The 14,351-nt window shown below is 48.8% G+C and overlaps 1 protein-coding gene across 2 annotated transcripts in view; it reads right to left on the reverse strand.

Annotated features, from left to right (window-relative positions):
- COL26A1 (collagen type XXVI alpha 1 chain) overlaps positions 1-14,351 on the reverse strand; it is a gene marked incomplete at both ends in the record, with an annotated part of 171,557 nt that overhangs the window by 124,993 nt on the left and 32,213 nt on the right. For both annotated transcript variants that reach the window (XM_079944450.1, XM_079944449.1), the window contains one exon: positions 2,954-3,076. In XM_079944450.1, the coding sequence (XP_079800576.1) occupies positions 2,954-3,076 (123 nt within the window). The remainder of the gene's footprint in view (positions 1-2,953; positions 3,077-14,351) is intronic.

The raw sequence follows: 14,351 nt of genomic DNA on the forward strand, positions 1-14,351 counted from the left end.
ATCTTTTTTTTAAGATTCTTTTTGATGTGGACCATTTTTAAAGTCTTTATTGAATTTGTTACAATATTGCTTCTGTTTTATGTTCTGGTTTTTTTGGCTGCAAGGCATGTGGGATCTTAGCTCCCCAACCGGGGATCGAACCCACACCCCCTGCATTGGAAGGCGAAGTCCCAACCACTGGACTGCCAGGGAAGCCCCAGAAGATATTAATCTTAGGGTTATGCTATAGACTCAATATTTGTGTCACCCCACTAAATTCATGTGTTAAAACCTAATCCCCAGTGTAATGATATTTGGAGGTGGGGACTTTGGGAGGTGATTAGTTCATGAGGGTGGAACCCTCATGAATGGGATTAGTGCCCTTATAAAAGAGACACCAGGGAACTCCCTCATCTCCTCTGCCGTGTGAAGATACATTGAGAAGAGGGCTGTCTGTGAACCAAGAAAAGAGCTCTCTCCAGACAATGAATCTGCCAGCACCTTGATCTTGGACTTCTCAGCCTCCAGAACTGTGAGAAATAAATGTTTGTTGTTTAAGCCACCCAGTCTACGGTGGTTTGATATAGCAGCCCAAACGGACTAAGACAGGGAAGCTGGGTGAAAGGAAAAGTTATGCAGAAACTCTGTTTACTATTTTTTGCAACACTTACGTAAATCTAAAATTGTTCCCAAAAAAAAGTTTAAAAAAAAAAAAAAAACACTTGTAGGGACTTCCTTGGTGGTCCAGTGGTTAAGACTCCATGCTCCCAATGCAGGGGGTCCAGGTTCAATCCCTGGTCAGGGAACTAGATCCCACATGCATGCCGCAACTGAGGAGCCCACAAGCTGCAACTAAGGAGCCTGTCTGCCGCAACTAAGAACCAGTACAACCAAATAAATAAATATTTTTTAAAAAACACTTGTAAAAGTATTAAAATATATATAATGATGCAATTGAAGCATGGTCTGGAATGGCTAAACTAGGAAACCACTTAAATATCCATCAACTGAGGACATGGGAAATAAATGATGATGCTTTTCTACAGTGGAATACTACACAGCTGTTAAAAATGAGGTGGCTCTATGGGAATATATTTCAAAATATTTTTCTGGGGGAAAAGCAAGTTGTAGAACAAAATAACATCATTTAGTATTTGTTTAAGAAAATACATTTATAATCAGGGACATAGAGAAGAGACTGGTGGTTGCTAAGGGTGGTGGGGAGGGGATTGGGAGCTTGGGATTAGCAGATACAAACTGGTATATATAGAATGGATAAACAACAAGGTCCTACTGTATAGCACAGGGAACTATATTCAATATCCTGTGATAAACCATAATGGAAAAGAATATGAAAAGAATGTATATATATGTATAACTGAGTCACTTTGCTGTGCAGCAGTAATTAACACAACATTGTAATTCAACTATACTTCAATAAAACATAAATTTAAAAAAAAAGAAGATATATTTACATATATACGTATAAGTGGAGAAAAAAGTCTGGAATGACATCTTAATAATGGGATTATGGAGGTGGCATTGGGAGAGGAAAGAATGCTCATTCTTTACCTTATTCAGTTATTACCGAATGTTTGAACTTTTTCTGCAGTGAGTATGCATCGTTATCTTCATAATAAAAACAAACAATAATAATTCTGGCCCAGGATCAGATTCTCTGCCACATTTGTGGGTCCCACTAATTCATGCTGCAGGCTGATTCTGGTGTCAGCTCCATGGTGAGCCCCACAGGGGACAGCACTGTGTGGGCACAGGCCCTGACTCATGCATGGGCTCATTCTCCATCTCTGGTGATGAAAACATATCCAACTCATGATGACCCTCTGATGGTTAATTTTATGCGTCAACTTGGTTGAGTGACAGTACCCAGATATTTGGTCAAATGCGGATGGATGTTGCCATGAAAGTATTTCTTTAGATGAGAGTAACATCAAGGCGGTAAACTTTGAGTAAAGCAGATGACCCTCCATAATGTGGTGGGCCTCATCCAATCAGGTGAAGGCTTTCAGAAGAAGACTGACTTCCTCTGAGGAAGAGTAAATTCTGTCATCTGATTGCCTTCTGATTCCTTCCGAAACATCAGTTCTTCTCTGGGTCTCTGGCCCATTAGCCTATCCTGCAGCTTTTGGATGTGCCAACCTCTACCACCACATGAGCCAATTCCTTAAAAATCTCTCCATCTCCTATATATCTATCCAACACACACACACACACACACACACACACACACACACACACACACACACACATTCTATTGGTTCTGTTTCTCTGGAGAACCTTGCCTAATACAGACCTCATGCAGTAAGTCCTTTCAGTGGAGGGCACAAAGTGCTCTCTTAACATAGAAGGGAAAGGGATTTGGAGTTTGAGGAGGGTGGTCCCAGGCAGAGATGAGGAAGGGTCTTTGAGGCAGAAATGCAGGGCTGGAGAGGTGTGGGGGTGAGGGTGTAAGGGAAGCCAGTCCCTGGAGCTGGAGCAGGGCCTGGAGGGGGAGAGGACAACGAGGCACTGCAAGGTGGGGTCTCAGAGACCCAGAAAGTCTGGTCATTCATTCAGAGCTCTCCCTGTGAATGCCGAGGAGCTGCTGAGGGCTGGGAGCGGAAGGCACTGGCGAGAGGAGCAAGACTGTGAAAGGGGCCGGCTTGAGGGGGCGTGGCTGTGGGGGCGGGCCTATGAGGGGGCGGGGCTTGTGGGGAGGTGTGTGAGGGGGCCTCACCTGGCCCTTCTGCTCATCAAATACCCACTGGATTGTGAGGACTCTTCCGTGTGGGGAGCACGTCCCTTTCATCTTTGCGCACGCACACCCCCCAGGCCCCGTACACAAAAGGTGCTCCATAAATGCATGTCCGACTCTGTTTCCGAGAGTCAACCCCCCTATCCCAGCAGCTGTGCGAGGGTTGGATTCATCCAAGGGAACAGGCAAGGCAGAGCTGCTCAGCCCCGCGGCCTTTACCTCACGAGGTTGGCGCAGGGCCCGGGCCACCGGCAGCTCTGGTACACGCGCTGGACCACTGTCTCTGAGCCGTTCTGCACCTGGCAGGACACCGTCCGTGTCACCGTGTGATAGCACCAGTGCCTGTGGGGAGAGCAACAGTCAGGTCAGTCCTGCCTGTTCCTGAGGTGCCGACTGTGGACCAAAAGGCCGTGCGGGCCGAGGAGGGGCCCCTCCACAAGCCTGAGGGACGGTGCTCCTGGGTAAGGGGCCCACTGAGACCCTGGGTAAGGGGCCCACTGAGACCCTGCGTACCGGTCTAAGGGGACGGGAGAGTACCCACACCCCCTAGCCATGAAGCCCCAGCATCATTTCAGTCTTCAAACACTCCGTGCGAAATCAGTGATAAAGGCTGTCCCCCTGTCAGGAAATCCCACTCTGGAGGGGAAGACGGTCGGCGAGATGAAGAGAACACACGGGAACACGGGCTCATAGGAACAACCACAGGATGCGCACAGGGAACCATGGGAACCCAGCAGGGCCCCCAACCCAGGTCCTAAGAAAGGCCAATCAGCTGAGAACTGAAGGTCAGAGTCAGCAGACCCAAAGTGTGGGGGCAATGAGGGGGGACAGTTCACAGAGGAGAGAGCAGGGTGAGCAAGGGAACGTCGGCGAGACGGACTGCAGCTGCCCAGGGACCAGAGTGCAACTAGGCGTGGCCTGAGGCTGGACGAAAGGGAGTAGCCAGGAGAAAGGAAGAGGCGGGGAACCTGCCAGAGGTGAGTCTTATGACATTGGTGGAGAGCCACTGAAGGACTGGGGGGTGGGCGCGGTGGGGAATGACTCAGATGGGTCTGATTTTAGAAAAGCCCCTCTGGTGCAGTGTGTAAGAGCTGAGGAGGCCTGAGCTGGGGCCTGCAGCGGGGAAGAGGGGACATGTGCAAACAATATGGTGATTGGATCAAGATGGCAGACACCTCCCCCTCCCATCTCCAGATCCTAGATATTGAAAATCTAAAAATAAGTCCCCACTGTGACATCGGCAAGATGGTGGGAGAGGAGGGCCCTTACTCAGTACCCTTCAGTAACAGTAATTTAGCAGCCATTCTTGAACAAAAATGCCTTTGTGGGAAATTTAGGATTTTTGCAAACTATTTATCTGATAACGATTGATATCCAAAATATATAAGGAACTCATAAAACTCAATAGCAAAAAAATAGTAATAATAATCCAATAAAAATGGCCAAAAAATCTGAATAGACATTTTTCCAAAGAATACATATAGATGGCTGACAGGTATATGAAAAGGTGCTCAACATCACTAATCATCAGGGAAATGCAAATCAAAATAAGATATCACCTCACACCTGTTAGGATGGCTATTATCAAAAAGACATGAGACAACAAGAGTGGTTGAAGGTGTGGAGAAAAGGGAACCCTGGTACAGTGCTGGTAGGAATGTAAATTGGTGCAGTCATTATGGTAGGTTCCTCAAAAATTAAAAATAGAACTACCATATGATCCGGGAATCTCAATTCTGGGTATCTATCCAAAGGAAACAAAATCAGTATCCCAAAGAGATATCTGCACCTCCACGTTCAATGCAGCACTGTTCACAACAGCCAAGATGGAAACAACCTAAGTGTCCATCTACAGATAAATGGATAAAGAAAATGTAATGTATATGTACAATGGAATACAATTATTCGACCATAAAAAAGAAGGTAATCCTACCATTTGTGACAACATGGATGAACCTAGAGGACATTATGCTCAGTGAGTAAGTCGGACAGAGAAAGACAAATCTGTATGATCTCACTTATAAGTGGAGTCTGAAAATGTCAAACTCATAGAACCAGAGAGTAGAATAGTGGTTGCCAGGGGAGGGGGAATAGGAGAGATGGGGAGATGTTGGTCAAAGGATACAAACTTCCAGTTATAAGATGAATAAGTTCTGGGGATCTAATGTACAGATTAGATCTGCACATAGTGATTATAGTTCAAAATACCATACTGTATACTTGAAATCTGCTAAGAGAATAGATCTTAAGTGTTCTTACCACACACATAAAAAAGGTAGCTACGTGAGATGACAGATGTGTTAATAATCCACGGTAATCATTTCACGATGTGTACGCAATTAAATCATCATGTTTTAAACCAAAAAAATCAAGTTGTACAATTTGAATAAACACTTTTTAAATTTGTCAATCGGAGCTCAATAAAGCAGAAAATACAAATAAAGTAAAAATAAGTCCCTAACAGCATTGGAAAACAAAAAGCAGTGGGCCAGATATTTTGAGGAATCCTTGAGAGACTGAAAAGCACATGAGAATAAATTGAAGGAGGAAGTACAGTCCAAAACACACAGGGAAGATTGGGGCTCAAGGTGGGTGCAATATAGGAGCAGCAGAGGTGACTGTCAAAGGACCATGGTAGAAGGAGCCAGACAGGCAGGACCAGGATCCCTAACCCTGCTGGTGTCAAGAATCAGGCATTGAACTCACTTGTTTTGTGGCAGGTGTGGTCAGAATGGGTGCCTCAAAGGCTGATGACCTCCAGAAGACACAGGGACCCTCTCAAGGTCAGACAACTGAATTCTTGCACATTCTTTATCCTATACCACCAACCCTCCAAGAGGCAAAGCAGCAGTGAACAGAGAAACAGAGACAAGCTAATGGAAAACCCCAAATGCCAACAATTGCAAATTATTTAAGAAAAAAGGCCAACACCCTGAAAGAAAGGCACTGACTCAACAGGTAATAAATCACACTTCAAGAAAAAACAATTAATGAAGCAAATAATGGAGACAGTTTTTTCAAGCACAATTAAAGTCCTTAAAGAGATAGAATTTTTCACTCATAAGAACTATCATGAAATCAAAAAATTAGATATGTTAGAAATGAAATGTATGACTGTGAAAATAAAAAGGCTCGACAGATGGGCTGAAAACACAGAACAGACAAAGCTAAGGAATGAGCTGATGAGCTGGAAATCTGAGCCGTCAACTTTCCAAGGATATACTGCAAAGGGACATAGAGATGGAAAATGTGTGAGAAAAGGTGAGGTACCTGGAGGACACACCAAATTCCAGCATACATCTATTAGTAGCCCTGGAAGGGGAGATCAGAGAGAGCACAGGGAAGTATAGACTTAAAGCGATAATAAAGAATATTTCCCAGAGCTGAAGAAAGACATGAATTCTTTTGTGTGTGTGTGAATAATGTTTATTTTTAATTGAGATATAGTTGATTTACAATGTTTCAGGTATATAGCAAAGTGATTCAGTTATATATACATATTCTTTTTCAGATTCTTTTCCATTATAGGTTATTACAAGATACTGAGTATAGTTCCCTGTGCTATACAGTAGGTCCTTGTTGTTTATCTATTATATATTGTAGTGTGTATCTATTAATCCCAGAGTCCTAATTTATCCCTCCCCCCACCTTTCCCCTTTGGCAACCATAAGTTTGTTTTCTATGTCTGTCAGTCTATTTCTGTTTTGTAAATAAGTTCATTTGTATCATGTCTTTAGATTCCACACATAAGTGATATCCTATGATATTTGTAAAAGACATGAATTCTTAATTCAGAAGGGCCCACTGAGTGCTAAGCAAGATGAACGAAGACAGACATATTGCGGTGAAATTTCAGAACACTCAGAATGAAGAGAAAATACTAAACACCGAAGAAAGGAAAGAAAAAACAAATCACCTACAATAAACTGAAGTTAGATTTCTTATGAGCAATATCAGAATCGGGAATATAGTGACACAACTGCTTCAAAGTTTTGAGGGGAAATATTTAGAACCCAGAATTCTATACCTGAACAAACTCTTCTTCAAAGGTGAAGGCAAAATAAAGACATTTTCAGATGCACAAGAACTCAGAAAGTTTATCAGTTACCTTTTCTGAAAGAATTACTAGAGGATGTATTCCAACAAACTAACGGACATAGGAGAGCATAGGAGGAATATATTAAACATGAGGAGCAGTTACAAACAAAGAAACAATAATAAGATTTAAAAACAGCCTAGATCTAAAATCCAAGGTGATCTAAATATGGACAATGGCAAAGAGGGGACAAAAGGAACCAATATTTGCTGATATTTTTGTCTTGTTTAAGGAAAAGATATAGAAACTGTGCAACTTTAGGTGCAGTAGATAAATATACAATTAAATTAAAAAATTTTTTTTTAAATTTTAATTTTAAGATAAATACTAGAAAGTGTAGGAAGAGGACATAAAACTGACAAACCATGAAAGAAAGAAGTAAAACAAAGATTTGATTAACCCAACAGAATGCTAGAAAAGCAAGAAAGTAGCAACAGAAAACACAGTAATTAGAAGACAATGAAATTAGAAAGGAGAAGAAAGGAATTAACAAAGATGGAAGCAGAAATTAATGAAATAGGGCTTCCCTGGTGGTGCAGTGGTTAAGAATCCACCCCCCAGCACAGGGGACACAGGTTCGCTCCCTGGTCGGGGAAGATCCCACATGCCGTGGAGTAACTAAGCCCGTGCACCGCAACTACTGAGCCTGTGCTCTACAGCCCTCAAGCCACAACTACTGAGCCCACGTGCTGCAACTACTGAAGCCCACGCACCTAGAGCCCGTGCTCCACAACAAGAGAAGCCACCACAATGAGAAGCCCACGCACTGCAACCAAGAGTAGCCCCCACTCGCCACAACTAGAGAAAGCCCGCGTGCAGCAACGAAGACCCAATGCAGCCAAAAATAAATAAAATTTTTTTAAAAAGAAATTAATGAAATAGATTACTTTCAAAAGTGAATCAACAAAATCAAACACAGGTCTAAAAAAAAATCAAACAGACAAAACCTAGACAATTTTTAATGAGAAACAAACAAAAGACATAAGAAGACATTAAGAACAAGAAAAAAAATCCCCATAGAGACTAGAAATTGTAAATAAATATCATGTCTGATCTTACATCAACATTTTTCAAAATGTTGACAATTGGACAATTTTCTAGGAGAATATATTGGCACAGTCAAAAAGAACATGAAAAAGTAACCAAAAGTTGATCCCTCTCCCCAAAGGCATCAGGAGACCTGTTTCTGCCACCAGTCTGCTGTGTGACTTGAGCAAAGTGATGTTCCCTCTCTGAGCCTCAGTTAAATAAAAAAATTCTACCTCTCAAGGTTATTGTGAGGACTGAGTGAGCAGATCCATGTGGCACTACCTACCCCAAGGGGTCATGATTGATTACCTGGCTACTGAAACCCCACAACATTCATACAAGTGTAAGGACTGTCCTTCCTATTTTGCAGATGGGAAAAGAAGTACTGAGAGATGAAACCTCACTGCCCATGGCTCAAATCAGAGGCCGAGCTGGGAAGGGAATCCAACCCTCCTGCCCAGGCGGTCAGTAGGGTCCCACCTGTACAGTACAAACCACTGCCTCTGCTAGTTACTCAGGGAAACTGGGCCTGGACCCCTCCTCCATCTCTACCAGGGAGCATCAGCACCACCTCGGGCATTCAGCGTGAGTCTCTTCGGGATGAACTGCTGTCCAATCCAAGGACAATGCTCCACCCTGAGATCTGCCCCTGGCGATCTGGAACAGACAGAGTCCAGCCACCTCTGGGTCAGAGCTTTCTATAGGGAAATGAGCTATGAACTGGAAAACATTTTCGAATGCCTTGATTCATCATCTCCAGACATTTGATCTTTTAATGGGCTGTAAATGGTTTCCCAAAATTAAAACCTGGCCAAAAACAACGAAGAAGGCAGGCAGAGACAAGCAAAGAGGGCTCCGGGCCTTTTCAGATGGAATTCTAAACTCCATTCATCTCCAGGCACCCGCAGTTCCAGGGAATCTCGGTGTCAGGCACTCTGCTCCCATATGGGGTCCCCCTTAGGATCCCCGTCTCCTGAGTATCATATCTATGTCTCCTGTTTTGTGGGTGGCATCACACCACCGCCCACCACCACCACCACCCCTGACCATGGTGGGTGCACAGTGATGAGTGAACAAGGCTGTAAGGGCAGAGGATGACTCCGCCCAGAGACAGGCTTGGCAGGAGAAGTACGTCCCTTCTGTGACCCTACTGGAAGGACTGGCCCAGGGGCAGAGATTTGGGGAGTGGCAGGGCTGGTCTTCAAACTGCCTAAGAAGTAAGGGTGGCCTCAGCAGCCTTCATCAGGATGGGGCAGGACTGGCTTTATTTGGGGGCATCATCTCAGCGACCTCCCTTCATCATCTCCCCCCCCCCCCCTCCTCAGCTGAGCTCTCGTGGAGGGTCCAGGATGGGAAACTCACTCCCAGCCTTGGGGACGGATCTGCTCCCCTCCAGGTCTGTCTTATGAGGGGAGGCCCCGCTCCCTGATGGGGAAGAGAAGCTGACTTGGCCCTGCTCCACCAGGCCTGGGGGCTGCTCCTACAGCAGCTTTTGCCACGCTATGTGTCTGGCTCTGTGGCTTGGCCAAGCCGTGAAATCCTTAATTTAGAGTCCTTTGGGAAAACAAGTGCTAAGTGCTTTCAGGAAATCATGTCATGATGGAACGGAGGGGTCTTCAGGACACCGCCAGCCCATGCCCACCTCTGAACATAACTAATCAACCCATCTATTTCACCCGGGGCATGCCACCACATCAGCCCTTCTCCCCTTAACCCTGGGACCCCCTCCCGCACCGGCCCATGAGCCCCAGTTCTATCTGAGCTTTGCTTTGGGACCTGATCTCACCTTCCCCTCCACCCCCAGGACCCTGAGCCTGAACCAAGCCCGAGGGCTTTGACAGTGATCTCCCTCCCCAAGAGGACCACCCAGTCTGCCCCCATGTCACTGTCTCATGCTCTGCTCCACCCCAGTGTGGCATCACCTCAATGCTTCCTCTTGAACCCCAACATATGTGCCCCACTTGCATGGACACACATCCTCATAGCCCACGGAACACCTCAGGACACACCATTTCAATCCATCCACTACGGAGACCATCGCTATCCAACCCCTTCTCGCTCCATCTTGGTGACCAGCACCAGTAAGTTCCCGGTCCCCTGACCCAGAACCCCCAGAGGCAAATCGCCACAGAACCCACATTTTCCCTCCCTTACTCTCCACGGCTGATCAGCCCCCACGTCAGGCAAGTCCTGCCTGCATCCCAGCCCTGGTCCCACAGTCCTGATTCCCACAGCCAGGCCCTTGCTGGTCGGCCAGCATCCGCCCTGTTTCCCTGCAATCTCCTCGAAGTGCCACCAGAGGGCGCCCCCTAAACCACAAACCTGGCCCTGTCACCCGGCCTCTGGAAACCCTTTCCCAGCTCCCCATCCTCCACGGTTCCCACCCACCTCCCCGTTGTCACCTCCCACGACGCTCCATCTTGCCATTTATGCTGTCACTTTGTCCTCCCTGGCATGCCATCCCACCTTCTTTCACTCAGCCAACTCTTACCCTACCCGTCTCCATTCAGGCTCTGTCCCCTCCTGGAAGCCCTCCCGCACCCCCTGCTCCACAGGGCCCCCTGCATGCCTCTATCTTAACCCTCATCACACCTGATGACCACAGGCTCCGGACGACAGCAGGCCCCATAAAGGTGTGCTCATCTGACCCCAAGCCCCGCATCCCAGAGGGACCTTTTCCCATCCACATTCACTCACTCTCTTACCAAAAGCTGCTTCTCGGGCTCGGCACCGTGGGGCTTGCTCCTGTGGCTGCAGCCACCCACCTCAAGGTTGGGGGTGTCCTGTGTCAGGCCCCTCTCCACCTGGCCCTCACTATTCTATTACCTGACCACACCTGCCTGACCCCTACAGAGGCCAATTCCAGGGGGGTTGCCTGCCAGCTTGGCTCAAGAAACTCTGTGAGAAATGAGGTTTGCAACCTAAAGGCCATGGCCAAGTGGATAGGCAATTCAGATGACGCTGAGGCCACGCCCATGACAAAGAGCCCACAGGGCCTGGGCTGGTTCCCTGAGAGATGCAGGCAGAGGAGCCAGCTCCCAGCCCCTTCCAGGGACAGGAAGAACAACTCTGGTGCAAGCAGAATCGGCCTGCCAGGATCCTTACCATACAGAGACCCTCTTCTGTGGGCAGAGTCAGGCCCAGTACCCCAAGACCTTTTTTTTTTTTTTTTTTTGCGGTACGCGGGCCTCTCACTGCCGTGGCCCCTCCCATTGCGGAGCACAGGCTCCGGACGCGCAGGCTCAGCGGCCATGGCTCACGGGCCCAGCCACTCCGTGGCATGTGGGACCTTCCTGGACCGGGGCACGAACCCGTGTCCCCTGCATCGGCAGACGGACTCTCAACCACTGCGCCACCAGGGAAGCCCCCCCAAGACCTGTTTTACGGTTGGCAAAGCAGTTTCACATACTGTTATAGGCTGAATTGTGTCCCCCTCACACACAAATCCGTACACTGAAGCCCTAACCCCAATTACCTCAAAATCTGACTGTATTTGGAGATAGGGTCTTTAAAGAGATAATTACATTAAAGTGAGGGCCTTAGGGTGGGTTCTAATCCAATAGGACTGGTGTCATAAGAAGAGGAAGTTTGGGGGCTTCCCTGGTGACGCAGTGGTTGGGAGTCCGCCTGCCGATGCAGGGGACGCGGGTTCGTGCCCCAGTCCGGGAAGATCCCACATGCCGTGGAGCGGCTGGGCCTGTGAGCCATGGCCGCTGAGCCTGCGCGTCCGGAGCCTGTGCTCCGCAACAGGAAAGGCCACAGCAGTGAGAGGCCCGCGTACTGTAAAAAACAAAAAAAAAAAGAGGAAGTTTGGATTCGAATGTGAACAACACAGGGAGAAGGTGGCCATCTGAGAGGCCTCAGGAGAAAGCACCCTTGTCAGCACCTTGATCTTGGACTTCCAGCCTCCAGAACTTTAAGGAAATTAACTTCTGTTGTTTCAGCTGCCCCCTGTGTGGTACTTTGTTATGGCTTGCCCTAGTCAACTCACACACATACGTGACCTTGTTTAATCTTCTCAACAAGTCTCAGGTAGGAATTCTACAAAGAAGGAGCCCCAGACTGCAGGGGAGACTCGAGGTCACACAGTGGTAAGTGATCAGTTTAGGTTCTTTTCTTTTTTTTGAATTGAAGTATAACTGACCTACAACACTATGTTAGTTCCAGGTGTACAACATAGTGGTTCAATATTTCTGTACATCACAAAATGATCACCACGATAAGTCTAGTTACCATCCGTCACCATACAAAGTGTTTACGATATCATTGACTATATTCCCCATACTGTACGTTTTCTCCCTGAGATTCGTTTATCTTGTAGCTGGAAGTTTATACCTTTTATCTTAGGTCTTGAAGATCAGCCTTCTAATTCCAAACCCCAGGCTGTATCCACCTTGCCAGTGAGGACAGCAGAGAGTTAGACAGCAAATACAGCATCCCCGGGCAGGCCCTTACGAGCCGTGGGCCTCAGGGGACCACCTCACATGCAAAACGCAAGCAGATGGGACAGCCCCCACCTCATGCGTGAAACCATTGGGACACCTGTTGAGGGCAGTTCAGGCCACAGCAGGGCTCACAGGGCGGGCTCCAAGCCGGTCCTGTCCCCTGCCCCCTCTTCCCTGCAGTTACCTAAATCAGACCTCCATTCAGCCTCACACAATCCTGGGTGGTCAGAACTGCTGTTCTGCCAGTTCTCCAGGTAAGGAAACCGAGGCACATCCAAAGCCACCCAACAAGTCAACAGACAACCCAGATTCGAGCCCAGCCCCTAGCCCCCTGACTACCCTGCCGAACTGACTTAGAGCTCACCCTGGCTGCGTGGGTCTTGGCATACGGTGGTCTGTCCACCTGGGGCCGTGCTGCCAGGAGACGGCCGTGCCACAGACCATGACGAAGGCAGCGGGGCTGCTGAGAGAAACCGCGGAAGCCCAGGAGCTGGGAGAAGCAGGGCCTGGGTCTTGGGACGGGGTCAGGATCCAAGCTAGATCTCCCCAGCCCAGAGCAAGGAGCCAAGTCTAACAAGATGAAACATGACCAGGCAAATGTGGAGTCCTGCACTGCAGCCCCAAAACCCAGCGGACAGGCCCCAGATGGGGCGCAGCGGTTCTTGCCAACAATAAGTTCACTGTGAGTCAGAGGTGTGAGTCAGAGGTGTGTGCAGCATGCAGAAAGCAAAGGCAATCTCAGGCCGTCTTAAGAGCAGAATAACGTCGAGAACATCCCCGCTCCCCTCTGCACTGGCCCGCTTATGGTGGGCCCTGGGCTGTGCCACCCAGATCCCCCTCAGTGAAGGGTCTTTAGACCTCAGCTGCCCAGAACCACCTTGCCCAAGGGCCGGCTCTTCCTGGGGCCCCGTCCAGTGTCTGGTCCCAGCACAAGATGAAAGGCTCAGTCATATGGACCTCAGGACAACTCGAAGGGCCATTGTAGGTGCAGGGCCCCCTGGAGGTCAATGGTAGTTGTCACTGGGTCCACATCAAAGCTCAACTTCTCCTTCTAACTCCTGCTTCTGCCCCTCCCTTCCACGGGCGTCAATCTTAAGAGGCGCCCCCAATACACGTCCCCCCTCTTGGACCGCATCTCAGAATCTGCTTCCTGGAGACTCCACCTGGTGTCTGCCGTGAGCCCCAACGGGAAAAGGAACAAACTGAGAGCCAGTGCGCTGGGAGGAGAGGGCTGCGACCGCTGTCCTCTGAGCAGGGGACACCAGGGCTGGGAGGAGGGGAAGGTTGGCCTGCAGAGCATGAGTGTCCATGGGAGGACAGGTCAGAAGCCCAAGGTTTGGTGACGTGGAGGGGACGGCCCCACGCCCCTCGGGTCCACATCTGCCCTCTCCAGCAGCACAGGCCTGTCGACGATGGAGCGTTCAGATATACTGAGCAGAAGTAAGCTGACGGCCGTGGTGGCGGGAGGCAGCTCTGGGAGGCCAGCTCTCCCCCCCGCCAAGATAAGTGCAGGGGGAGCTAGACAACACTTGCTCGTGGGGCCGCAGAGGGCCCGGAGTCGGGTCAGAACACAACACCCACCAGAAGGCAGACTTCCACACAGGCTGGGGAGGTACTGCTTCCGGAGGGTGGGCCATGGGTGCAATGAGCTGCCCGCACGTTGGTAGTGGGCGCCCCGTCCTGGGAGGGGAACGGTGAGCAGAGGCAGGACACCCACTTGGCGGATGGAGGGTGAAGATACACAATTGACCCGCAAAGAGCATGGAGACTCACCTATTGGAAAAGAGGAGGTAAGGCAGGGAAGATTTTTGGGGTTTTCTGGCTGTGCTGTGCGGCTTGCGGGATCTTAGTTCCCCGACTAGGGATCGAACCCAGGCCGCCGGAAGACTCGGAAGATTTTTAAATGAGAGGGGAACCCGGTCAGTGGGGTTCCAGGAGGACCCTCTGGTGGCAGGGGGGAGGGCAGAGGCTGAGCCCATTGGGGATAAACGGGCACAGACCATGAAGGGACCAGCCGAGGCCCGGCGGAAGCCCCCTGAAATGGGCT

This window comes from Stenella coeruleoalba (assembly GCF_951394435.1).
Source record: "Stenella coeruleoalba genome assembly, chromosome: 15".
In the NCBI taxonomy this organism is placed as follows: Eukaryota; Metazoa; Chordata; class Mammalia; order Artiodactyla; family Delphinidae; genus Stenella; species Stenella coeruleoalba.